The sequence below is a fragment of the Branchiostoma floridae genome, chromosome 14, assembly GCF_000003815.2.
Source record: "Branchiostoma floridae strain S238N-H82 chromosome 14, Bfl_VNyyK, whole genome shotgun sequence".
NCBI classification, from domain to species: Eukaryota; Metazoa; Chordata; class Leptocardii; order Amphioxiformes; family Branchiostomatidae; genus Branchiostoma; species Branchiostoma floridae.
Genome location: NC_049992.1, coordinates 177,118 through 204,890, shown reverse-complemented (window position 1 = coordinate 204,890; position 27,773 = coordinate 177,118). Strand labels below are relative to the sequence as shown.

At 41.1% G+C, this 27,773-nt stretch overlaps 2 protein-coding genes across 3 annotated transcripts in view; one reads left to right on the top strand and one right to left on the bottom strand.

Annotated features, from left to right (window-relative positions):
- Window positions 1-11,642: 11,642 nt before the first annotated feature.
- Window positions 11,643-18,332, bottom strand: LOC118430557. The gene is made up of 6 exons (XM_035841494.1): window positions 18,106-18,332; window positions 17,544-17,709; window positions 16,906-17,080; window positions 16,237-16,400; window positions 15,740-15,814; window positions 11,643-13,746 (listed from the first exon to the last, which is right to left on the bottom strand). Exons 1-6 carry the CDS (start codon window positions 18,156-18,158, stop codon window positions 13,690-13,692), a joined length of 690 nt encoding a protein of 229 aa, XP_035697387.1. The 5' UTR covers window positions 18,159-18,332; the 3' UTR covers window positions 11,643-13,689.
- Window positions 18,333-18,594: 262 nt separating this feature from the next.
- The window catches only part of LOC118430556 (delta-1-pyrroline-5-carboxylate dehydrogenase, mitochondrial-like), a 34,553-nt gene continuing 25,374 nt past the window's right edge, over window positions 18,595-27,773 (top strand). The window contains exons 1-7 of one of the 2 annotated variants that reach the window (XM_035841492.1): window positions 18,595-18,773; window positions 24,447-24,543; window positions 25,066-25,158; window positions 25,855-25,902; window positions 26,259-26,332; window positions 26,879-26,960; window positions 27,406-27,555. In XM_035841492.1, coding sequence (XP_035697385.1) covers window positions 18,733-18,773; window positions 24,447-24,543; window positions 25,066-25,158; window positions 25,855-25,902; window positions 26,259-26,332; window positions 26,879-26,960; window positions 27,406-27,555 — 585 coding nt within the window. In that variant the 5' untranslated portion in view covers window positions 18,595-18,732. Of the gene's footprint in view, window positions 18,774-23,268; window positions 23,407-24,446; window positions 24,544-25,065; window positions 25,159-25,854; window positions 25,903-26,258; window positions 26,333-26,878; window positions 26,961-27,405; window positions 27,556-27,773 lie in introns of those variants that run through there. The other variant, XM_035841493.1, reaches the window with a different exon arrangement.

Sequence of the window (27,773 nt, the reverse complement as noted above, 5' to 3'; positions counted from 1 at the left end):
GTCCGTACAGCTGGGCGGACGTCACATCCTTTCCCAACGTGCCGGGTGGGACGGACCAGCGGCAAGAGTTCGGCGGGTCCAGGGAACAGCGCGGTACTGGAGGTTCTTGGTCACTGAGACCCACAAGGGCTTCAGCCATACCTCAGAGAACTGAACTTCTACGGAGTCCCACCAGGTAAGACAAAGTATGATTTACTCTATGAAAATGTGTGTCTCGTGGCCTATTTATTTGTGATAAGCATATAACTTCAGGGGAATGTCTGGGTGGTATGTGGGCAGGTCTGAGGAAAACTAAGGTCAATGTCCACTTTCCTTCGTACTGCAACAGAACTTCCGTTTGTAATTCTGCCCAAGGAAATGACTTTCACAAACTTTGTCAGAACAAAGATACATGGACAAAAATGCTATGATCAAATATTCTCACTAACTATGCAAATGACCTCCTAATTTGCATAATTTCCAGCCATTTTTAGTTATTTTGCTCTCTCTCTCTCTCTCTCTCTCTCTCTCTCTCACACACACACACACACACACACACACACACACACACACACACACACACACAAGACCTCAATCCTCGACAAACCTCCGTCTTCTTTTTTATCTCATTATTTTTGCACTCTGCATAGGATGTCAGTTTACTTGCTGTGGCCTTAATTAGGCATATTAGTAATAATCCAGATGTATGTGGTTGGCACATACTTTGGAACAACGTGGGACTATGAGTAAATGTTTTATTTATGCATTTAAAGTTGGCCGTGCTTATAGTTATACACCTTTGTTTTTCTAAACACATAATGAAAGTTTTTGACTTTGTTGAAGTCAAGACTGTATAGATGCATTGATGAAGCTGAGGAAAGTTTGTTAGTATAAAGTATGTTTCTTCGCTGTAATGTCAGTATTTAGCCTCGTATATTGCATTCATTACATACTCTTCTTAATTAGGAGAAGGTAAAGGGGAACAAGGCTGACCATCGGAAAAGCTGGCTGGCGCAGTAGACGATTTTACAGACAAGTAGGCACCCTCGCCGACCAACTCCCAACAACAGATGGCCCTGCTCACGACTAACTCCCAACCATAGTCCGGAGAATCAGGGAACAGAAGACAGCTATGTGTGACAGGGTTTCAGGGTTGAAGAAAGAGAAGAAAACACTTATCTAATTGCAGCTTGAGTGCACCTTCAAGTCAAACAAATGCATGTACCTAGTAGGGTTTATGAAACCAGAGTTTAAATGGAGAATGTTGTCAATGTTGATCGCAATGTAGCAGAAGCGATCTAGTTTTAATCTCATATCATTTACGATACAACTTAAGGTTTTGCATGAAACACTCAAATTCTGTTAGTATTACTGTTAGGAGTTCTTTTTACTAGTGAGAAGCAGACAGTCGCAGTCTACATGTTCGATGCTGTGAGACTTTCTAAGATGACTTTAGCATTTGCTGTTACCATACTTTTCAAGAGTCACTGCTGGACATGGCAGAGCAATCAAAACATTTACATTTGAGTGACATTTGCAAACGATCCTCACGAGTTATAATCAATGAATTTGACATGTTCAACTGAATTTTCCAGTTAGCTGTACTTGTATTCTGCCAGTCTATTCTAGTGACACAGAGGAAGAGTGATGGATGTCACTCAAAACATCCAGAAGTAATCTCCGTATCTTATCCAGTTGTAGAGATTAAATTGCTTTGACTATTGTTTACCTGGATAACTAAACGTTTACAATATCGAATTTTGCACAAATGCATTACTGATCTTAATGATGTTTCAATCAAATATAGAGTTATGTATATCACACTTAATCTAACTTTTTGAATATTATGATTATTTTCTGTGAACGGAAAACCAAGATGTCAACAAAATTGTGAGGTTGCTCAATTCATAATATATTCAGCACTATTTGCTTACTACATCATTAATGCATTGTTTGAGTGTTACAGTATAGCCAATTTCACGGACAAGTTACCATGTGGGTTTTGTAATATTTTGAACTAATTTGAATAAAAGATATCTAATAACAATAAGCGGTATGAATTTTCTCATTTTGCAGCTGCTTTGTGCGATTTACAGTATGGTCGGAAACATTTTTTTGCGGATGAAAATTGATGCGCTCGCAGATGTCATCCATGTAATAGAATCAGCATGGCCAAATAGATATTCACAGGAGACCCGGACTGTTGAAAAACAGGCAAGCGACCCTGACTCATGGGTTACTAAAGGTCATTGGAAGATCTACAAGGTTGTAGAAGACCATTGAAAGACCATTAAAAACCATTGAAAGACCTTTGAGACAATTGAACGACCCTTGGAGATCATAGGAATACATTATCATTGAAAGACTTTGAAGGTTAATGAAAACATGGAGATCGTTGAAAGATAATTCGAAGGCCTTGGAGATGATTGATCGACCACTGGAAGGTATCTTATGGAGGAAATATGTTTTTAGAGAGACTATGCAATGTCTTTAAGGTAGCATAAATAGGAAGGTCCCATTTCCTCATCAGGAGTAAGAAGTTTGATACCCACAAGCGACCCTGACTCATGGGTGACTAAAAGATTATTGGAGGACCTAGATGGATCATTGAATGACCGTAGAGATCATCGCAAGATCTTGAAGCTCATGGGAAGTCTTTCGAGATCATTGAAATACGTTTGTGGTGATAGAAAGGTCATTGGAAGGCATTGTAGGCCAATAATAGTTTATTAAAATCATTGGAAGGCATTTAGGTCATGGACAGCTCCCTGAAAGAATATCAAAAGATCTGATACATTTCGAGACGGTTTATCAACAGCCTTGTCTCACCAAAACAATGTATATGCGGGTTACCCCTTAGTTGAAACTCTGTTCTCCTGAAAATATCTGTGACGTCCCCGATTAGTTGAAACTGAAAAAAAACTGTTTTCACGAAAACAGCACGGGTTAATTGTCTTAGCTTTTCAAACGCTGTTTATTCTGACTTCAAACATGGCATCAAAGGCTCTGATCTCGCAAGTTATGCTAATCTGAACAGTTTCTTGCGAGCAGTGGGATAGACGCAACGAGACAATCAAATGACATTACGTCTGCATTTCGTATGCGAAAACGTCGAAACACCGCGTGCAAGTCATTCGGTGAGAAGTCCTGCTGCCATGGCGCAGCAGACTCCGCACACTCCGGTCCAGATTCCTCAACCAAACCCCAACAACGAACTCGGGCCCGCAGGACCAAACGGGCGACACCACACGGCCCAGGACGATCCAGTCCGTCTTGCTGCGATGGCCAATTGGCCTAGGGACTACATCTATCCATTCCGTGACGTCCCAGCCCCTCAACAAGACCCAAACAACGACCCCGGGCCCACAGGACCAGACGGGCGGCAGTTAGTCCAGGACGATCCGGCTCTTCTTGCTGAAATGCCGAATTGGCCTCAGGACTACATCTATCCAGTCCGGAGCGTCCTGACTCCTCTACAAGACCCAAACAACGACCCAAACAACGACCCAAACGTCGAGCCCAAAGTACCAGACGGGTCACAACTGGCTCAATATGTGTCCGTCGATGTTGCCGGAATGCCGAATTGGCCTCAGGACTATATATATCCCGTCCGGGACTTCTCGGCGACCAGTCAAAAAGACCCAAACAACGATCCCGGGACCACAGAACCAAACGGGCGGGCGCCGGCCCCGGCCCCTCCCGTCCGTCACGCCTCACTACCGACCCCTCAACCAGACCTAAACAACGACACCGGGTCCATAGAAACAAACGGGCCTCAGTCGGCTACAATGCTGGATCGGCCTCACGATTCTCCCATACAACCTGACCCACAGAACGGCGCCGATGTCAGTGGACCGAAAGGAGGGCAAAAGCCGGACAAGAACAAACGACAGAAGAGAGGCGGTCGCCAGCCAGGAGTAGCAGAGATCGTGCGACAACTGCACCCCAACGCGCTCTACGTCTCCAGATCTCACGCACCAGGTTAGTGCTTTTTATCATGATTTTATCATAAATATAGGTATTCCGTACCATCCGAGGTACCAGCGCGACCACGGGAAGGATCACCCGAGGGACGGAGGGTGATCCGACCCGCGGGAGGGCTGTGACCGAGGGTGATGCAGCCGCGGAATACACCGTGTTGTATTTTATTTATGTCATACCCACCTGAGAAAAAACATATTTCGATGCAAAATGCACCAGAAATGTTGTGTCCTCAAAAAAAAAGATTGTAACAACAGCAATTCTAACGTCCGAATCCGGTATTCGAATTTCAACCTTGCCGTATTCGGCCCTTCGAAATAGTTCGATTTACTCGAAGGAAGCCTGTGTGATACAACTTAGAACCCTTGTGATACGGAAAGTTATCACACAGTCAGGAACACCCGTATCGAACGTTTTCGCGGCCCAGGTATGACATAATGTATGATATTGTATGATTGTTATTTTCATTGTATTATCACATAGTTCATTGAATATAACCATATTTTATCAATGCTAAATTCGCCAAGAATGAATGTTTTTGGAAGCGCTAATGTGTGAGTGCGTGTTTGTTTTTGTGTCTGTTTGTGTGTGTGTGACGGTGTACAACTATATGTGTGTATGTGTGTGTGTGTGTGTGTGTGTGAACACAATAACTCGAGTGCCCGAATACAACATATAACAGGAAGTAAGGCGTCAGAAAGAGTAGATTTAAGAGAAAAGTAAGGTAAGATCATCTTAAACTCAGTACATAGCCTGGCGCTAATACATGCTAACGTTACGTGGTCAGGATTTTCCAAAGGTTTCAACATAGTTAATATTTTCTCTAAATTGACGAGATACTTACATACATATAAATAGTATCCAGCTTTTTGCTGTGTTGTAGCTAAATTGGCATCATAATAATAATTTGTTTCAAACGTGTGACTTTTGCAGCAGACAATTCCGACAGTGACACCGTTGAAACATTTTGAAACAAGTGTGAAATACATCTTTTTTTGCAGAAACATTATTATTTCAGATCTTCTGTGTTTCCATTATCATATCAAAATTCACATAGCCTTGTAGTACCTATAGTGCTAGTGGCACATGGGGCGACAAGTTTACTCGCTCTGATGTTGCAGGATATAGTTTTACATGGAAGAATTGCTAGCCAATCACATTGAGGCACGTACTCGAACACGAGACCCCCATTTTACGCCCCTTCCAAAAGACAGGTGCAGCCTCAACCAGAGATGTCTTGGCCCCGAGATTGGAACCAGGGTCTTCCACGTACAAACTAATTGAAACCAGGAGCTCAACTGTGAAGCTGCTATCATGCACTTGAGCTACAGGGACATCCCTCATATCACCATCGCCAAACCCTTTGAATTAACAGCTGTGTAAAACAAACCAATCAAAATGCATGAGATGCGTCATATACATGTATATATGAGATTAGTCTGCTCTCAACATTTGTTTATGAGCTTTTCAATGTCGTCATCCACTTCTGCTCTTTGACATTTTCGTATTAGATTCTTTTGAAACATGTATAGGTAGGTAGGTGGGTAGTCCCATACCCTTTTTTTAGGTTGTATACGTAGGGGTAGTGGGTGTTTATCAAGTGTGGCTACCACACTGTACTTTTGCCGCCCTTTACCTCCACAACTGATGTCAGAGGCCCAACCAGGTTGAGAACACATGTCTACACCTGGGTGAAGTGAGGAAAGTTGTTTGAAGTCCTTTTCCTACGCAAATCGGTAGCAGGCCATACCCTAGCTACAGTTTTGCCACACAACCGCAAGAAACAAAAAATGTATTGAAAACTTTATTGACACGCCAAAAGTACAGCGACTGTCGTAAGGTCTATAACAATTGCCTACAGTACAACTAAAGACATATATGGATTTCTACAGGTATGAATAAATCAACATATTGGGTCTAGCATGTCATTTACGCTATTGGTTCTATGGTATAAGCATTCGTGGATATATTTATCACTTGTATACAGTAAGGGTTATCGTCTCCCAGAATGTAGTTGAATTTATCTATCGAACAGAGAGTAGCAAATTCTTTAGAGCAGGCCGAAAGTAATGTGGACAGCTCTGTGCGTTTATCATTATATCGTGAACAATCCATAACAAAAGTGACGTTCGTCTTCGATCTCATTTGGACAGAATGGATAAAACCTCTGATCAACCTGGGATCCGTCGACAAATAGACGCTGTCACGTACCCCGTAACAATGCTGCAGAAAGCATAGAGAGTTTTGTTCGGGGACGCAAGGCAGTGAGCCCGCCGATCTCACATTAGCGCTCCGGGGAGTTATCGGGCAGGTGGATCTCCTTCTCGGGCTGATAGGAGATCGGCGGGCCTGACTGTCTTGGGCCACCGAATAAACTGCCCTAGCTGCCCGATACCGGCTGGCCCCAGGGTAGACAAGTAAGTAATCGTTACTCCATGTTTCAGACGACACGGAGAACGGTTTGCGAGGCCGTTTAGCTCGTGCGTACCGCTGGGTGGCAGACAATGTGGGAAACCTTGGGTCTGCAGGTTTGAACTTTTCGTTGTATTGTCTTGTGTCATGATGTTGTAATACAATATTATAACGTTACATATTGCATTATTACAGAAGAAATATTCTACATAATCATATTGCATTATTCTGTAGCATTATATCGTATAATTTATTAGTAATATTGTATCATTTACTATAGACATGAACTATACCATCATTTGCACCTCGATGACTAAGACTGCTTTACATGTATATAGTACTGGAAGCTAATATTTCCTTTGTATCCCCAGTAATGTAATGGGCAGTGAAGTTCTCTACGACATGTACGAATTATGTATCATTTTCAAGTGATTTGTATGTAACTGTTGGCGCAATTTATGTGCATTTTTGTTTTACATAAATTTCATTGCCATGCCAATCAGTAATAAGCCTGAATCTGAATCTTATTTGTCAATTGACCTGTTCTGAAACCTCAAAAGTGCCCACTTACTTTGTATCCCATTGGCAAAAACTAACCGCTATCCCATACTTCAGTCACCTTTTAAATACATGCACCTGAAAACATCTCCCATGTCTATTTATCCACTATTGCAGTATCCTTTCACTACTTCTGATGTAAAGACGCTGCAATGGATTTTAATTAGTGTTCGTTGATTGAATCAATAAACCAATTATAAATATATATATATATATATATATATATATATATATATATATGTATATATATATATATATATATATATATATATATATATATATATATATATATATAATTATATATATTATATTCTGCTAGCAATCGGTTTCCGAGGTCGTCTTACTCGTGCTTACGGCTGGGTGGCAGGCAAAGTGAGAAAGTCTGAATCTGCAAGTGAGTACTTTTGTTTGCATATGTTGTAATATTTCATATCATATTATATTTTATGTTTGTATGGCATGCAGCACTATTCTATAATTGTATTGATCTTTATTCATTTGCAAGCTCTTGACCAGATTGGCTAAGTAAAGGATATCAACATAAGACACATATGCAGTAGAAGCCCCTTAATTGCACGGCCTATTTGCCAGTGAATTTCGTGCAATTATCCGGCTGGTGCAATAATGCGAAGTTATCTAGCTTGACCGCTCCGGTTTGGGACTTGAGGATTCCGTGCAATTAATGGTGTGAAGTTCCGTGCAATAAGAAGTGTGCGTTAATCCATTGTGCTATTAACTGGCTTCTACTGTATCACTGTTTCAGACGACGAGGTAAAAGAGAGTCGTTTCCGAGACTGTCTTACCCGTGCCTACCGCTGGGTTGCAAAGAAAGTGTCATGGTCTCGTCTGTTTAGCGTTGTCAAGACGACTGTCATCATGGCAACCTTGACCATTTTCCTGGTGCATCTGAACTCCCCACATCCAGGACTGCAGCGGGTTTGTTGTTATTTTCTTACAGCCACTCTCTCTCTATACTTAGACCCTCGCAAAGCTCAGTCATACAGTAGACACATACTGGGACACTTTTCTATTGTGATTCCAATATTTGACTGAAGGATACACATGTGAAACCCAATGGTAAACATGTCCATGGCCAATTGCTCCACCCACAGAGATGCAAGGACCTGCCAGCCTGCTGTGTGCTTTGCTCTCCTCCCAGGAGTGATGGATTACCATGAAATTCATTGGAATGACAGTTTCTAATAAGAAAATCTGTTGGATATATATCCTTCAAAGCAAAGATTTAAGAGGAACCCTCTGCATGACTAGGGAAAAAGGGAAGCTACACACAGGAGATATCTCCTCTTCTGCTCTGTGTGTTTCTCCTATATTTCCCGAGTTTCGAGTAGTTCACTTCTTTAATACAGGACTGGAATGAACACCTTGTTAGTTGTGATGCCACGTTTTGTCACTTCAAATCTTGTTACAACTTTTATGGTGTGTATTTGGAAAATTTAGCCATATTGTTTTTTTTTGCACTTTGCATAGGATCTTATTCATAAAACTTACTTGCTCTGGCCTAAATAAGAAAAAAATGCGTTGTTTCCCCACAGCTGGACTATCAAACCGCAATGACAGGCCAACTGGACGTATTCCTAGCGGAACATGTCAACAACAACTCTGCACAAGCCGGCCATCCAGACAACCACGCATCGACTGCTGACCATCTGCTCAACATCAGTCGTCTTGAAGACAAAGTGTCGGACCTTGAAGACCGCCTTGACAACCGCTCAGCTCTAAACATCCTACTAAATCAACAGGTATATATATATATATATATATATATATATATATATATATATATATATATATATATAGCATTTGTATGTGTATGAGTATTTTGCATTGAAATTGTTTTTTGTGTGAAGTCTATGTCATAGTTTGTATAGGCTGACTGGCAGTATCAGTACTTAGTAGTAGTAGGGTGGTGTTTCAAATGGTAAAGAACAGCTAGTGTAAATATTCTTTCTCTATATGATTGTTGTATTTAGTTGCGTATATATGTTGTTGATAATACATGTGTCTTGATGAGTAGGTAAAGGTAAGGAAGTACATGTAAGCAATGCATACTAGGTATTTTGTAATTCGTTGTACAGACATGTTGTTACATAATCAAACAAATGTTAAAATAAATGAAATAATAAACCAGGTCTTCACCCTCGAGAAACACCAGAAGAGCGACCGTGACCGTAACAGTCGTCTGGGGAACCAAGTATCGACCCTTGTGGAACGCCTCAGCAGCCAATCTGCACTGGTCAGCCGCCTGAAAGGCCAGGTATCTATACCAAATAGCAATCAGGCTTAATTTTATGGACATCCTCTGGAGACCCTAAAAGAAAAACTAATGCGTGAGAGCGAAAAAAAAAAATGTTGCTAAGCCACAGGACTAAACATCCAGCCCATTCCTTCCCAGATTTGGTTTGTCTTATGTTCATGGTCACCTCCAGCAAGACTGTAAGTGTGAGGGTAAATTGTCGTACTTATTGAAAGTACCAGAAAGTTCAACAAATAGGCCTCCTTTCCTGTTCAGGGTGGGATTGTACATTCTCCCATACATTGCCGCTATAACTCCCCGTTCGAACCAGTGGGATTTGTGGTCTAGGACATCTGTAGATTTGAGATTGAAATAGTGTCCCTACAATGTTGTGTTTTGGATGGTGTAATATGGGAGAGGAGTACCCGTAAGCGCTAGGTCTGCAATGTTCTTTGTATCCATATCCTTCTTTTAGCGGCTGACTGGTCTCGCTGATGTTTTTTTCTTTTCTTTTTTCTTCAATTGGGATCTCCATTAGTGACTGATACGTCACTATTCTTCCTGGAGTCCGGTGAAGAAAGTCGTGTAAAGTGCCTTTCCCAAGGGCACAAGATCGGTGATATGGCACATTTCGAACCCCGGACCTATTGGGCCTGAGCCAAACGCGCTCAAAATGTGTGTTAATCCAAATTTTCTTCGAGCAATGACTGTTTTTAAAGGTAAGGTATGTACCTCCAAATTTTCGACGGCTGACAGTCCATCTTGATCACAGGGAATGACCTCATTGCTCGAGGAAAATTTGGATTAACTGTATTCAAACGTGACTGGTGAACCTCTTCAATGACACAATGCGTGTGTTGTCACAGGTATCTACCCTGGAGAAACAGCGCAAGAACCACCTAGCACAGGCCAACCGTCTGCAAGACCGAGTAGCGACCCTTGAGGAACACATGAAGAACAGCCACACCCAAACCACTGGTTCGGGGAACCAACGCGCGATCATTGAAAAACACGCTGGCCTGCTGAAAAGCATTCGGGCACAGATATCGGGATTTGGGGTTAACCTCAACCAGGAGAGGAAGACTCGTATTCAGCTGGAGAAAACCGTCGCCAAACTAAAGAAACGAAACACTAACCTCTGCAAGGCAACAGGGAATCAAGGTTCGTTTATTATTATCATGACAATGACCTGGTGATCTTTATTGCATATCCAAGAACAACATTTGCTAAATGCATTGGGTAACATAACATACTGTATAGCTGAAGCACTAGTATAGAGGTTTATATGAATCTATGATACGGCCGCGTGGCGCGTTGGTACACCCGATCCCTCGATCTCGGAAGTTAAGCAACGCGCGGTCCGGATAGTACTTGGATGGGGGACCAACCAAGGACTGACCGGATTGCTGTAGCCTCACGAAGCTTTCCACGAAATCGTCTTCCGGGAGGGACGTAAAACGGGGGTCCCGTGCTCGAGGAGGTGCCTCGACCACGTTAATCAGCCTCATTACTCATAATTCATACTGTAAGTGCAGAAATGTTCGCGGTTTTCGCGGTGACCACTTCACCGCGAACTTAAAACCACCACGAACATTTTTCTATTATGGTATTAGACTGCAGTCTATGGTGTTACCGCAAAATTAAAACCACCGCGAAAAGTCCTTTTTCCTGCTACCGCAAAATTAAATCCCCGCAAACTTACATGCATTTACAGTAGATGAAAAGTCATTCCGGACTGAATAACTTAAAAAGTTTCCTTTTTTTCCTGACAGGCGTCATATTCCACGAGCGATCCCCCCGTGGCCATTATAAGTTCAGCCATGCCGAGGCCCGCCACGCGTGTGAGCAGAAGGGAGCGGTCCTGGCGTCCCCCCAGCAGCTGTACGAGACATGGCAGCGGGGGTTTGAGCAGTGCGAGTGCGGATGGCTGTCGGACGGGACTGCACGCTTCCCCATGCACAAGCCCAGGTCAGTTGTTTGTTTTGATTTACTATAACTATTGGCGATTTTAATGACTCTGTAAAGTTTCCCACGCAATTCAGCCTTTGACAAACCTGTTATATCTGAATAAATATATTATGATTTCCATTAGACTTAACAATATACTCGCAAAATCTATTCTTCCTGTAGTCCATTTAAGAGGACATATAGAATGAAGACCTTTATTGCACATTTTTGCCACACCGGGCTAAGTACAGGTCACAACAGTGTTTGTCCACAAAAGTACAATATTTAGTCAAAACTTTATCATGAAAATGACTGTGCTGCAGTAGCCTGGTATCCAGCGGTATTATAGCTCCCGAGTCTCCTCTGTCCGCTGCGGAGAGGTACAATTACAATATGGCTGGATATGAGGCTAATGTTGATGAGGACTGCAGTATAGGTGTCACTGCTGCAGTGTGAAGAATGCGGTACCAAACTCTCTAGTAGCTCCCCTCATTATGACTATTTTTTGCTGATTCAGCTCAATCAGTCCTTTGGAAGGTGGCAGAAATAGTATACCAGGCTCCACAGGTCGCTGGAATAAAAGTAGAAACTGTCCAAATAGTCAGATAACTTGCCAGATGAGTTAGCTACAATGTAGCTAGGGATACAGTTTGTCTAGGTCAGCTAACACCTCTGGCATTTTATCTGTCGATTTTGCCAATTTCTACTATTTTTCCAGCTACCTGTGGAGCCTGTATACTAAAGTAGTCTATGACAGACAGCCCACTGAAAATTGGTATTGACAGTTTTGCTGGTGAAATCTTTACTAAATGAGTATCACCAACCTGGCAAAACTATTGACGGATTCCTGCACCATTTTACAGGAAAGGTTGTTGGGATCGGAAAGGCATGCGGATGTGCAATTGGGCGCCAGCATCTTGGAACGCCTGGTGTATCTGCCCCTCCAACCCGTGATATAACGACTGGACAATCGATGTTTGACCTCAAGCGCACTGTAGGTGTTTTTGCAAAAGTAGAGTTTGATGTTCTCTCCAGGGACAAAGAAGACAAATAAGTAAAGTAGTATCTATTGAAATCTGTCCAAACAAGAGGCTAAATGCTGTTTATTATGTCTCCAGTAAGCAGAAAACTAATACGATGTTGCCAAAGTTGTGAGACTTATACTGAGTTTTCAGAAGTCACTTGTAGTAAGTGTTAAGATGCTCAGCAATACTTGAATACCGGACCAATACTCATATGTTTGGCAGTAATGTCTTGAAAGTTCATCTGTGTTAGTAGAAGTCATTATTGAACTAGTTTAACTGTAAAATCCAACACAAGCATTGAACTCACCCAAATTTTCAACTGAACAGAGCTTTACAACCATCCCAGAACAGAGACAGACTGAACAGAGGCGCCATAGACTTCCTGCAACCTATGATCCACTGCTTACTTAGTCACGTGTTCTAGCTGCATAATGTGACGTCACGACAGCAGTGGATTGTTCATTCCTTGACAAAGACTGGTGATGTTCAGTCAAAAACTCTTGAGTTGGATATTACAGTTAAACTTAAGTTCAATAGTAGCCTGACTAAAATCGCACCCCTGGTGGCCGGCTGTACAATTGCAGCCACCCTAGGGGAGGGGGTCATCAACCCCAGCCAGCGAGAGATTGTGTAAACACAGGCTCAAGTTCAATAGTAATGTTTATCCTGTATACTAAAAATACTGTACATTAACAAACAGCACATTTTGTGGAAGTGCACTCATTGTGATTCTTTGTCAGCAAAGAGTCTGTACGTTTTCTGTAAGCAGAAAACAAAGATGTCACCAAAGAGATTACTCACTATATTGTATTCAGTGTCAGCACACTCATTGCATATTTGACTGTTACTGTAGTGTTTTTTATATATGTATTATAGAGAGTTGTTTATCTAAAAAATCATGCCCGTTGGCTAATTGCATAAAGAGTCTCAAGAACTAAGAGATCTTACATGTATTATCTCTTATATGTATGGCACGAGGAAACCTAATCCAACCACGTAAAAATTCCCCCGTCCTGCGCTAATTAACTGGACAGGCTGGCTACAATCACAGCATCATAGAGATAACGGTGAGCACCCGATAGCATGGTTACCCGGCTAGGGTAGAGAGGGTGGACTTATCCCAGACAACAAACACCAACTAAATGATGATACTGAAAACCATGCCACCCTGATCGATTGACTCCAACACTTTTCTCTGTGCTAGTCTTAACAAAGTGTTTGACCTGTTTGCAGAGCTAAAAGTGTTCGAGTTGCTGAGCACTCTGAAGTGGTATTTGTGTTGGTCTGTAAGGGCTCTTAAGTTGTTGAAGCCAGTTTCCACAAATATGTCAAGTAGTTTCTTGTCGCCATTGCAAAATGTAAAAGATGTAGTTTCATCTATTTGTCATAAAATTATGCTCACAAAATGTCAATCTTTTAAAATAGGATTTGAATAAATGTATTCAGAACACTGTATACAGCCTAATAGCTTAAATCAAAGCACTGTATAGTGTTACCAGCTGCACTTCTTCAGCAAACAGGATGGGGGCGCTGCTACATGTAGATGAGGTCGACCATAACTTCTTGGGGATTGTTGGTTCCCTTGTACAACTGTAGAGAAGCAGATACACATGTAAGGTTTACAAAAAAATCACATTTTCACAGTGCTCGAAACACTTTTGTCAGCCAGGTTGCTCAGGCAGCTACCTGAGTCAAAAGCCTACATTGTGTAGTTGTGCCAATTCAACATTTCAGGTTGCCCCACTTCCCAGTTATTAGGGACCGTACGGCGTTTAGTGAGGGGGGAGGGCCGGTCGCCAGAGGGTCGGGTCAAAAAATTTTTGCATGGCCCTCCCCCCAGGTAATTTTTTTTTTGCTAGGCCCTCCCCCCAAGACAAAATATTTTTGCTTGGCCCTCCCCCCTCCTATCAACTTTGAAAAAAAATATTCAAGACGCCAATAAAACACTGCGCTCCCGCATTTGGAAATGTGCTTTGCGTCATACTTTTTCATGATTTTCATCGAGAAGCAGATCTCTCACCCCTAGTAAAAAAAGGAAAACAGAATGGCTCAAAATATCTGCTTAATAGAGGGATAAATATCTGCTTCATAGAGGCATAAATATTTGCTTTATAGAAGCTATTTCATTGTTTTGATATCAAAACAACACCTAAAAAGCATTTGTACCTGGATTTCTAGTAGATTTGCGCCACGAAGCGACGCGCGCCCCGCTCCCTAAATTTACGTATTGCAAGCTCGCGGGCCTGAGCGGCTTGACGGAAACTTTTTCTTGTTTCTGTGGTGGTAATAACTTACGGTAAATCGGGGGGAAAAATGAAAACCAAAACGACAGCACGATTCGACTTCCAAAACTGTAGTGGTGAGGGGGGCGCTGACGCGTGACGCTGATTTTGCCACGGAGGGGTAAGACCGGTCGCCTCTCTCTAGCTGCCGGCGGGCGTGAGACTGCAGACTTGCAGGAAATCTTTTAGAAATGCGACGCTTTTTTTGCCACGATTTCCTGCATTGCTTTTTTATGGGAAAATTTGCTGGTTAGATGACATTTCTATTAAAAAAAAAGTTTTTGAGAACGACGTTCCGAACACCATGTTCGGCGCCAAAGGCACGAAGAATCGCAAGGTAGGTCCGGGAGAATTTTGAAATCTTGACCCTCTTAAAAGCTATTTCCTTCAGTTTGAGGAGATATTTTGCTGACAAACAAAGCTAACTTTAATAGCATTTCAATTTAGAAATACAAAATTAAATCCCCCCCAAACACATTATCACGATGTCGGTCATCAAAGGCGCGAGGCCGGTCACGTCAAAAGGGATCCAGGGAAATTTGCAAATATTTACCCTCGAGCTCTGAAACGCCATTTCTTACATTTTGAGGGCAATAAGACGGGTAAATTTTGCTGGCAGACTAATCTAGAGTTTAATAACATTTCTGTACGTGAAGAAGGTTTTCGAGGGCGTCATGCATAAGCCACGCCCCCTCGAGCTCCCTTTCGCATTTTCACTGTGTCCCGAGCGCCAACCTCGGGCGATCCCTTGCAGAGGTCCAGAAAAATTTTGAAATCTTGACCCTCTGAAACGTCGTTTCTTGGATTTTAAGGCCAGGGACATATTGCTTGGCCCTCCCCCCAAGTAACAAAAATTTTGCTAGGCCCTCCCCCTGGCAAAATATTTTTTTGCTTGGCCCTCCCCCCCCTGGCGACCGGCCCTCCCCCCTCGCTAAATGCCGTACGGTCCCTTACTTGGTTCAAATCAGCTATCTAACCATTATCTTTCAGTTACATGTAACTATTTACGTTTGTATCAAGAAATAAATACAAAAAGTTTATGCACGTAGATGAGAGAAAAGTGGTGTTCCATCTACAACATTTCAGGTTGTGTACTGTGCTACCTGAGTTTAAAATAAAATTGTGCTAAACAAAATGTGATTGTGTTTGCACTGTTTTCACTTAAAAATACACAATTGTGGCTGACAGTAACATCTTTGGTGTTTTCCCTGAGTTGCTTGTAGTGATACTAAAAAACTGACAGAACAAGCAACAAGAGGTGATAGTTTATTTTGGAATAGCAGGTTCCTTCGCACACTTACCAGAGAACAGCTGATGTCTCCACTGAACCGCAGGCCTGTGATGCTCGTCAGTGTGTCTTGGAGCAATGAGATGTTCTGAAATATGGAACAATTTTCATTCATTAATTCAGTCATTTTATCTAATCCTTAGGACTTATTCATTTAACTTAAGGAAAGCATTGTGTGTCCAGTTCTTTGGTGTGATGCAATCAATACTCCTATCCCTCTATCCATTGATCCTTCATCCAAGATCTACCCATCCATCCATCAATCCATCCTTCCATCCATCCATGCCTCATCCATCCATCCATCCATCCATTTATCCATCCATCCATTAATCCATCCATCCATCTATCAACCCATCCACCCATCCATCCTCCTGTCCATCCATCCCTCCAGCCTTATCCCTGCATGCCCTATCCCTTTATCCATCCATGCATCCCTCCCTCCATCCCTCCCTCCCTGCCTCTCTCCCTCAATCCATTCATCCATCCATCCATCCATCCCTCCCTACTTACAGCCAGGGACCCATCTGCAACAGTGGCTGCCCCTGCCGTGGCCTTGTGACCTGGAACCACCAGGAAGGTTGTGGGGAGGGAGTCAACTAGGAGGAACTGCACCAGGAGGTTCAGGATGGGGTCACTGACCTGCAGGTCATCAGGGAGGGCAGGGGCAGAGGTCACTGTAGGGGAAGGAGGACAATGTGATCAATTATAATATTTTTGTACCATGATGATAATGATAACAGTGCTCGAAATACACAAACCCATTTCTGGTCACTTAACCGTTAACAGAACTCTAGTCCTATTAAAAGGAAACAAATATCACATTGAAAATTCAGAAACTTTAATCCTATCTTCCATTAATTGAAAATCATGAGATGGCTCAGACCTAGCTGTGTGAAGAAGGATTTACGGAAAAGCCTGGGGCCAGAGAGGGTAGCCGTGCTAGCCAGCCCAGGGTTTTCCATAAACCCCCAGTATCTAGTCCCTTTCATAGCTCAAGTTTCAGTCAGAATGCTGAGACCTAGTTGAAGGTGGTAAAATACAGCAGTTCCCCTGTGTGTGGGAAGTGCTGTACCAGAACACAAATAAATCCAATATTGGTTCTTCAGCAATCCCTATCTTTAGTATTACTGAAAATTATCTAAAAATCTGGTTAAATCCGTTCTATCAGAAGGTTCAGACCTGGCTGTGTGAAGAAGCTGGTCTCATACAGCAGTTCCCCTGGGTGTGGGAAGTGCAGCGCCGCCACGGCCGTTATCTTCTCCACTCCGCTCCTCAGACACTCGTCCAGGAGTCGGCTCACCACATGGTGGCACACGCCCCCTCCCACCACGGCGTTCACCACAACCACTGAAAACTGGACGCATTGCAACAGACACTGATAAGATAATTGCAAGTTCTAGCGTGAGGGCTAATTACAAAGACAAAAACACTCAATGATTAATGATGGAAATTTTAAACTACTGTACTCAAAGGAAACTGTCAACTGGCCCCCCACTGGGAAGCCAGGCTGATAAGGAACACCAGCCAGGCAGTGACCAGGCCTGAACCCATCTGTTTGTTGGAAGATTTGAATTTTTATACATGCTTATTTGGTGCAATGATGTCCCAGCGTCTCTCCCTAAATACTGGTACGCAATGCTATAGGGTTGATTGAACTAACAATGTAAAGAAAAAGTAGGAAAAGCTACTTTTTGTTTTGTTCGAATATTACGTAGTAGACCTTTAATTTCTAGTATCAATTATAATGCTATTGAAAAGACAACTAGAAGCAAATTAAACTTCCAAATGAAAGCAGAGCTCATTGGAGGAAGATTCACCTCTTCGTACTTGCAGTTGAGGATCTGGAGTGGCTGAAACTCTTGTTCTGCGGGGGCACACGGTCTCCCTCTCACACAAGCGGGCTTCAAACCAGGGACCTCTGGTACAGGCAGGGTTCGGTACTCGTACTTGTGGTGCTCAGGGTCCAGCCCCAACAAGGCACGACTTGGGAAAAACAAGACAAAGATGGCAGACTTCAACCCCTTACTCATACTACTAATCACACAAAGTTGCACACACACAGACGTGCACACGCACACACACACACGGTATGGCAAGGCAAAAGCAGAGCTTTACAGGCAGCATCCAAAGAGTGCAATGAAATCATCACAAGTTTAATCACCATGACTTCATCAACTGTCATTTGTAACAATTTCAGCAAATGTTCTGCTTCTTTTCTATTTTTGCTTTTGAATCATCAAAAATATGTGTGCAATTTTCTTCCTCCCTCTTCAAAAGTCTCCCTCATTTAAGAAATCAGATGTAAAAAAACAAGGTTCACAAAAGAACTTCTTGGTTGACCTTGACCTCTTGCCCAAACCCCCCACCCCCATTTCTTACCTCCCAGCAGCTTGTAAGTCCGTGTACGCCAGAAGAACATGTTTCTTAAACATGGCCTCTCCTTCCCAGTTCTACATTTTATGGCGGGTGCATTGCTGCGTTGTTAGGCTTTCCCCCTTTCCCGTTTACAAAGGAAAGAAAAACACAGCCAGGACATTGTACAAACACATTTCTCTTCATCATGGTTTCTGTCAGCTGGTAGGTCCATTTGGCGCCAAATTTCTTAAAAATGAGATCCAATCGCTGATTGGTTTTATAAGGGCGAGCTTTTGTTATCTCATCTATGATTGGTTTACAGGGACACACCTCCGGAAGCTCAGCAGCGGATTACTATGTGAATAGCAAATGTGACGAGGCTTTGGAAATATAAAATCAACACATTGCGACAAATTTCGTCTATTTTCCACGCAGAATCGTCTACTTATTTGATCTTTGCTTATCAATATTCCAATCAATTTGAGAAAGAGTGAGTAGACGATGCCAAATTAGGTTTTGGAAAAGTCAGAACTATTTTGTGTAGCGTTCTAGGATATAGTCATAAATCGCCGGATGACATCCCGCGCGAAAATTGCAAACAGGAAAGCCGTGACGTTATAAAACTGCGCCGTAAATTATTACAGAAACACCATGCTACTCGTCAGAAGACCGCTAGTTAGATGCCTTGTTTGGTGAGTATCTTACTTATTCTACACTCCTACTTCGACATGACACAGAATTCATGAAAATCTGACCGAACATTTGGTAAAAACGTTTCCTGATGACGCCCTATGCGAAAATCAGACGATAGCGTGGAAAATTTTGGGTCGTCTGCTAGATCCCTTAGGTCGCCCCCCTCCCCCTTAGAGGTCTCGTAAGCTCTGTATCAGTCACATGAAGACAACAGCTGTTCGCTCGACCCCGGAAACTTGGCCCTGACCTTATTTTGGGTCTCCTAGACCGACTATAATTTACTTGACCTTGGCGTACTAAAACTATAGAACATCGAAGATTCCAGATAGTTTTCTACTTCCTAGAATTATAGTATGATATTTCTTCTGTTCGAAGTCATTATCTGGCGTTTCTGGTTTGCTAAATTTAAATTTTTTCACGTTTTACATTCGCAATTCAGTTGCAGTTTAGTTAATTAAGTTCAGAGTTATGAATATTCTAAGAAACATTTTTGCCCCCCCCCCTCCCCCACTTTAATAAACTCTAGACCTGTGCAGATGATATTGTTTTCATGATTTATATAAGCTAGTGAATTATCAAGTGCTTAATGATCTAACCTTAGCATAATTCTAAGATTGTGCTGGGTAAATGCCTCGAATTTCTGGTGTTGTCTTAAATTAAAGCCAAACAGAGAACCAGTTGTACAACTTCTTGCTACATCGTAATCTGATTCTCAAGGTTCGTTACTTAATTTTTACGGCCTTTTGATGGTTCAAGTATTAGATTTTGTAAAGCGTAAATACATCTACCCAAAAAGTATTTATCTATATATTATATATCAAAACACAAACTGTGGTAATATGAGTCTAAAGTGGTCTTTTGCCTATGACTACAACTTAAACATATTTGTAGCCTACAGGACAAATGGTTGGATTGTGTTTGGAACAGTCAGACTAGTGGAAAATCTTCCATGCACAGGTAGGAATCCTTTACCTTCAAGCAGATGCTGGGAGAGGAAATTGTGGCCTCTCTTGGTACCACCTTTCTTGGATGCACTCACACTCACTATCCGGTTAGGAAAAGAGGTCATCACAAACTGGTCACAGTTTTCCACCCTAATGTCTGCTCGGAGATTAGGAATTCCTTATGAATTATGCAAGCAACAGAGACATGTTGCAGGCATTACCAGAGGCCCTCTGGATATTAAGACTTAGAAAATCACACCCTTGAGACAGCTGACACTTGCCTAACCTGACTAGGTTCAAGAAAACAAGACAAGGGGGCTGGTAAAATGCAGAATCCAACAGTGCAAGATGTTACTGAAATTCGTTGAAGTAGTACTGAGTGGTTTCCTAAAAATGCACATAAAATGTATAGTTTTTAAGTGGGGGCCTCTTTCTGACCTACTTTCTAAGGTTTTGACCTGAGGGGCTTGGCAGGATCCTTGTAATAGAGGCTCCTCTGAAAGGAAGTAGATCTATGACGGAATAACTAACCTAGCTCACAAATTTTTTTTTACACAAGGCTACCTTAGCATTAACGATTAGGATTAGGTCAAAATAGTACAGGACTTTTGTTTGTTTGTTTGTTTGTTTATTTCGATCTCCAATTAGAGTTACAATTATTATCATAACTCTATTCTTCCTGGAGTCGTCCATCAACATTACAAATTAAAACCATCAAATAACATAAAGTCAACAAAAGTACATGTATGACTTAACTACTACGTACTAGTAGGCATACATGTACAGAGGCATGTTTGTCTTGTAACTAGAAATAAGTAAATATTGTTCTGTACGTTCGAATTTTCTTAAAGTAAAGCATTGAAGGAGCAAATATTAAAGGATGATATATAGATCAAGAAGTTTTTGTAATGCAAAATGTATTATTGAATCATTCTACTAGCCTGTGAAGACATTTACATAATGGACTTCTTTCAGCTAGCACCATAATGGGCCTATTACAGGTAGACAATTGAACACAAGTCAGACATATCACTTTGAATCAGCCATATAATCAAGATGGCCAGCTTCTAGCCATGATCTGTCAGTTCCTACTGTGACAGGAAGACGGATTGTCCAAACTGTGAGGCAATGAAGACAGTAAGACAGATGCCATGCTGCCCAGTCCCCCAGGCTTCGCAGGAATGTTGACATGCTATTTATGCCCTGTCTTATGACTGCAGTGTGACTGGTACTGTGGTAGATTGATGGGGCAAGCAATAAGATACAGTTTAGGGGTATAATTCAAAGACATGGCACATTTTGGTGTTAGAGTCTGTATGGCTATGGTGTATAGATTGGCTGTGCTTTTTGAGGTCTAAAGTTGAAGCACTGAATATATTCCTTAAGCGTATTCGGCATCATGTGATGTCTGATAACAGATGTCTACTTTGCAATGTGTTGCAGATAGAGTTCTTGCTGTTCCTTGTCAGTAGATAATTTAAAGAATGGATATACTTGTACAGTACTAGTTATAGCTAACAGCCAATTTACATTATGTCAAATCTACATTTGTGTCATGGTGTGATTCAGGACATCTTAGAAAATGGGAGTTTATATGTATGCCAACATCTAAAACAGATATAAAGAAACAAAGGGTATACAGTCTGTAAATATATTTTTTTCATTCCTGGTTTCACAGCTTTGCACCAATATAATATTACAAAATTTATGAATTATTCTCTTATCATTATCTTATGGCATGTTCCTCAATATATCCCAGGGCCTATTATAGTAGCACAGTCTAAAATGATTTATACCTAACCAGGATATGGAACAGCTACAAGTGGACATGCTTGACTGCAGGGGCCATTTGACCTTTCAACAATGAAATTTCCATAGTACTTATAAAGCATTTAGCAGCACTTGGTTGTTACACTTACATGTATGATGGTTTGGCACAACTTTTCTTAATGCAATTTTGACAATTTTGTGAAGAACAACTTATTAATAAGCAAATATTAAAAGAAAATTATCATCTATTGTAATATCTGATACTTTTTTTAAATTTTGGCAGTATTTGCAATCACAGTTATTCTAAAAATGTTAGATGGCAAGATCATGAAAAAAATTCAGGATATGAGGGAAGTTTTTAGGGCTGTGTTACAATTTGATGCTGCTGCAAGCTGTTCACTTAAAACATGTTTTATGAGCACAGAGCTCATTACAAGCTAACCTGTATTTACATGTGAATACAGTCGAACCTGTACAGGTGAACACCCCTGCATAAAGACCACCTGACCATTGCGACCACCTGTTCATATAAACCAGATTTCATCAGTTCTCTGAGTAGTCGTATAGTAGTTTGACTAGTCTCAATAATACATGTACAATAACTGTTAACATGTAGTTATCTTCATGAAAAATGGAGATATAGTTTTGGGTGTCACCTTGTGTCTGTCTTTCTGTTTGTCTGTATTTCCGGATTTTTACAGTCAGCGTAACTCAAGAACCTCAAGATGGATTATGATGATATTTGGTGTGTGGGTAGGTGTTGGGAAGATGAAGGTCAAGGTTAAGTTTGGGCCCCCTGGTATGTGACCTTGGTACTGCAGCAGAAATTCTTTTTTTTTTAGTATTGCAGTATGTGCCCGCCCCCATACATGCAGGTAATACCTGACTTGTAGCACGTTGTTACAGGTCAAAGGTCAATCTTGTTTTGAAAGCTGTGAAGGTATTTGCCAATCAGCTTGCTTAATCAGTGACACTCCCCCTACACACCTTAGGCATAGTTTGCCTAAGGCACTGTTGTTGCTAAGGAAACAAGATAGTGCTGAAGAATGTAGATTGTCAGCGGGTTTTTGTTGTTTAGAGCCGGGATCAATGTGTTTGTTACTGTTGTTGACTTCCTTATTTGCATTTAACAAGTAGCTATGTTAAACCCATTAAACCAAACACTTGTGCAGCACGGTTGAGTGTAAAAAGGTTGAAATTATGTCTCAAAGTCGAATAAAGTCCAAAAGTCTGTCTTATGAATACTCTGAGCAGATGAAATACAAAGTTGGGCTTTCTTTGGACCATCTGAATTATATTGTATTTCAACACACATCTTACTTTAATTCTTCATGCCATAAGAACCAGCCAATAACCTCCATGAAAATCAGGGTATTTTTTTGGCAAGTCACTGTGTGCATATTTGTGTCTCTGCATGTGTTTCCAGATATTTGTGGTCAGAGTAACTTAAGATTAAAGAATCTCTGGATGGATTGCAATGATACTTCTTATGTTGGTACTCAGGTCTTGGGAAGATGAAGGTCAAGGTTGAGTTCGAGCTCCCAGGTCTTTGACCTTGTGTCACAAAGTCATGAAAATATATGCTTAGTCAGTGTTTCCTAAGGGCTTTGGTTGACGTAACTTGCACTGTATAAAAAGAAATGGTTTCTCAAATGCTATGAATATGTCAATACTAGTACTACGTAATGTATCACTACTAACTAGTACAAGTGCCTTTACATGATCATCTGAGGTATACCTCCCCTGACGTTAATGGACCAGTCCAGGTGCAGAGTTCACGAATCTGACTTAAGAGTGGCTCGCATGTGACTGGTTCTTTCTGGCCTGTTCGGGAACAGTGCCAAGTGTGTAGTCTGCACGGTCCTTCCTTTTGTCATCTTTTCCGGTAAATGAACAGGCCTAATTGAGCTTGCACAATGTGAGTGAACAGTGTGGTACTGTACTAGGATATGTGTAGGTTATTGTGCATGCTTGTGTAGCCTTAAACTCACTGTAAATCACAGCATTGTGGAGGTAATGTGTTTCTGGGTCAAGGGTGCTTTAATACAATTGCTAATATGCTGACACGCCCCCCAATATGATCATGTGCCTTAAACATTTAACTAGTACATAGTAGGATTTCTTTGCTGTCATTTCATTATTCCATTTTCATCGTAATTTAGACACTCAGTTGAAAGCAATTGCAACCTATTCCTATGCAGACAACTGTAACAGTTGGTAATTACCCTGATCACAGCAATTTGATTGGCCTGAGGCTAAAATGATTTCTGTATTGATTTCAGACATTAAATTTGATATTGTTGGTCATAAAAAGAAGCATGTACTTTTTTGTAGTCAAATTTAAACAAAAGGATATGAATCTACCTCCTTGCATCAAAGGAATGAATTGTTTCTTTTGATAGTCCAGTGTGTTATACCTGTACACTAATAAGTAATATAGAATTATAATTATGTGTTTTTTTATACAAAAATAGATAGAATTACCTGATTCAATGTTGGGTCAAAAATCCTGAATTTTTTTTTCCAATATTTACTATTTAGCGTAGATCTAGTTTGAAAGAGAGACAAATTGTAGCCAGTTATAGATTTATTGGTCAAAGTGTGGATAGTGGCAGAATTGGGTCACTGCACAATGTAGTCTACATCGTGTTCTTCTACATCGTGTTCTTCTACATCGTGTTCTTCTACATCGTGTTCTTCTAAGTCAGGCTTTGTGCTTGTATGTATACATGTAATGGATCCTGATACAACTTGTATTTGAATGATGAAAGTTTTATCTGGGAAAAAGCTTTATTTGAGGCTGTACTGATGTACAAGGAGTGAAAGCATGATGCATAAGTTACCTGAACTACAAAATGTACCTTTCAGCGCATGTTTTAAACATGTCTCCTTCATGTCATTCATACTAATAAATTGCTAAATGTAATGTTCACTAACAACTGTTACATATTTCCTCAGGTTTCGCCACCTGTCCAGTGCTGCTACAGTAGAGGTGGAGAACGAACCATGTCTGAATTACCTGAAGGGGAGCGAGGAACGCCAGAAGGTGGAAGAGGTGAGATCTTTATGGCAACTCACATAAAATTGTATATTGTGTAATTGAGTGTTGCATTATAAATGTGACTTGTTACAGTCTATTTAATGATTGTTACAGTCTATTTAATGCATGTCTGATACAATCTTACCACTACCAGTAACATACCAAGTTAGACAGAAATGTTTAATATGTTACTATCATGTCCTATTGATATATCTGCCTATGTCGGTCAATTTATATACAACTCCTTTAAAAAGACGAGACAATATGATCATACTGTCCTGAAGCAGCACATAACGCTAGCTTTATTGTTTATACTATTACCATTCTTAAAATAGATCAGTTTCTTAGAATTTTTAGATATAAGCAAGTCATGTAGTTAACCTGTTTTGTATGTACAAGTTGCCACACATTGTATCCTTTACAGTTGTTGTGCAATAAAGTTCTATCCATCTATCTGTAATCAAAGTATACACATATTGAGCCAAACTCAATTGCAGAATATATTGAGAAAGAGACCAATTGTTTTTGATATGCCAGGCATTAAAAGAGATGAGATCGAAGACAGAAGAGATCCCGTGTGTGATTGGGGGTGAAGAGATCTTTACAGGAGACGTCCACTATCAAGTCTGCGTAAGTATATAGAGTGGACACACTCAATTCCTCACTATTCAGTTTATCATTTTTTTTTTTCTATTTGCTTTTGGACAGGCAAGGACAATGAAAGGACCGCACTCGTTTTTGTAACTTATGATATAATACCAGTGCCACATACACAGTACAGACAGTCTTTTAGTAGTTTTACCTCCCCGACCGAAGTCAGGTACCCATTTTTACACCTGGGTTAAGTGAGGAATGTCTTGTAAAGTGCCTTTCCCAAGGGCACAACGTCGGCGGCACGGCAGGGATCAAACTCAGGACCTATAGATTCCGAGCCGAACGCTCTACCAGTTACGCCATGCCCAACGCCACTGTTGTTTCCTGTAAGGCGAGGGCTTATAGGCATACTTGTACATAGATGTGGAAGCTTGATGACAGCTCCCCAGCAGCCTCTATCCTTAGCATCAATGAAGGATGTACCCAGTGGATGTAGCCTTTAGCAAAGAAGGCAGCACAGTTTCATTGGCCCAGTCTGATAGGATTTCAGGGCCAAAAAAGCAGTCGTTTTTAGCAGCTAAATAGCGGTGGCGACCAGTTCTGTCAGACAAGCGCTGTTTTTGACGGGGGTCTTCGAAATAGAGCATGATCGAACAGGGGGTGGGGGCTTCAGGATTAGTCCATTAACTGATTAAGGCAAATGGCCTAACATAATTTTTTTGCCTTTTTCAGCCCCACAATCACCAGCACAAACTTGCCAAGTTCCACTATGCAAGTGCAGTAAGTGTCACTCTTTCTGTCTTTCATAAAAGCAAATGGTAAGAAGAAAGATGAGTCTGCAAGATAAAGGTAAAAAGCTATCAGGACAAGACTTGGACCATGTATAGAGTGTAATTGAGTACAGAATACAAGCATGGGCTTAGGACTAGAAGACATACAGTTGTAATTAAGATCATTGATTATGATCGTTAATTCATTTGATGTAAACTTAGAATGGCCTTCATTTGAAATAGGTTGGGATCAAGGATTTGTATTAGTATGTGCAATGATAACTATTTACCAGTAGCATTACATGTATCTTTCAAATGGATCTGTCTGAAAGTCTTATTCAGTAATTTGCTTTCTTTATTATCCAGGACCATATCAGGCTCGCCATTGATCGAGCCCTGGCCATCAGAGCTGGCTGGGAGAAAAGGCCAATGGCAGAGAGGTATGGAGTTCTTGAAATCAGACTATACAGTTAAAGTCTTCTTCATTACACAACCTTCTTTAATTCTTCAGGAAACGTTTCCATAACCATCTGCCGTCTTCATCAGTCCAAATGAAACAAATACTATTTGTGCTATATGAACTAAACAGAGTCAGTGCAATCCGAACTTAACCTATTGTACTGTGACGTAATTACTTGACATTGGAATGGTTAAAAAGGTTGTGTAACAAAAAATTTTTGTTCAATTGATCTACCAACCTGATGAAACTATTTATGGAGACAGACTCGACTACAGTGTTACACACATGTTTGTTCTTATTCTTGTCATTGTCATCATCATTATTTTAGGTACCAAGAACAAGGTGAATGAATTGAAAGATCTGAGAGTGAGGATATATGGATCTGAGAGTGAGATCTTTTCAGTTTCACCAAAGTTGGTTTCAAGATCATCTACATTATTATAAGATCATTGTAGATGACAAGTTTTACAAGTTTACAATCATTACAAGTTTTTACACAAGACGTCTTGTACCCTCTTCCACATAGGGCAGACATTTTCTTGGAAGCTGCTCGTCTCCTGAGTGAGAAGTACAGGTACAAGATGCTGGCTGCCACCATGCTCGGACAGGTGTGTTTTTATACCCATTCCCCATTCTATAGAGGTCTTTCAGTTTATCTTATAAGTGACAATCTCAGCTTGATGTAACAGGTTGGTTGTGTCATATTGTTCAGTGTAGGATAACCAGCTGCTGCTGTACTCTGTATTTACAATATCAAGCAAGGTGAGTAATAGGCAATATCCAAAGTAGAGCCATACCCTTTGAGCAATGAAGCCAACATATAGGGTTAGTTAGGGTATTTTGGAAGCTCAGCTGTGTTGGTAGTTATCATAGTACAATGCTAAATTTTCTTCCAACACAAAGGTTTTTACGGATCAAATTTTCAAGCACCACTGTTGCCTTCTTCACCATCAAGTCTTCTTCAGGATCAATTCTGTAAGTTCACAAAGTAACTTCTCATATTGCTATGATTTACGAATGATATATAATTATATATTATAATTGTCTTTTTAGGGTAAGAACATCCAGCAAGCTGAGATTGATGCAGCAGCAGAACTGATTGATTTCTGGCGCTGGAATGCGAAACACTCGCTGGACCTGCAGAAACAGCAGCCCATCTCCACAGAGGGAGTCACCAACTCTATTATATACAGGGGACTGGAGGTGGGAACTTCCATTGTTTCTGGTAATCACAATCAAACCTGCCCAAGAAGGCCAATCAAAGAAGGGGAAAATCTAGTCTATGTGGCTGGGTGGTCACTTTGTATAGAATTGTTAAATGCTTGTGTCAATGACAAAAATTATCTATTATAAGGGATCACAAAAAAGTGGTCACATTGGCCTGGCAGTCTTTATGTAGAGGTGGTCACTAGTACAGGTTG

What these genes read in the sequence shown, in the direction of transcription:
- LOC118430557 (XM_035841494.1), bottom strand. Translation starts at nt 18,158, where the DNA reads ATGTTTAAGAAACATGTTCTTCTGGCGTACACGGACTTACAAGCTGCT. An exon ending in TCAACTGCAAGTACGAAGAG is followed by an intron (nt 17,081 to 17,543) that starts GTGAATCTTCCT and finishes CAATGCGTCCAG; the next exon opens with TTTTCAGTGGTTGTGGTGAA. An exon ending in TTGCAGATGGGTCCCTGGCT is followed by an intron (nt 15,815 to 16,236) that starts GTAAGTAGGGAG and finishes TCCATATTTCAG; the next exon opens with AACATCTCATTGCTCCAAGA.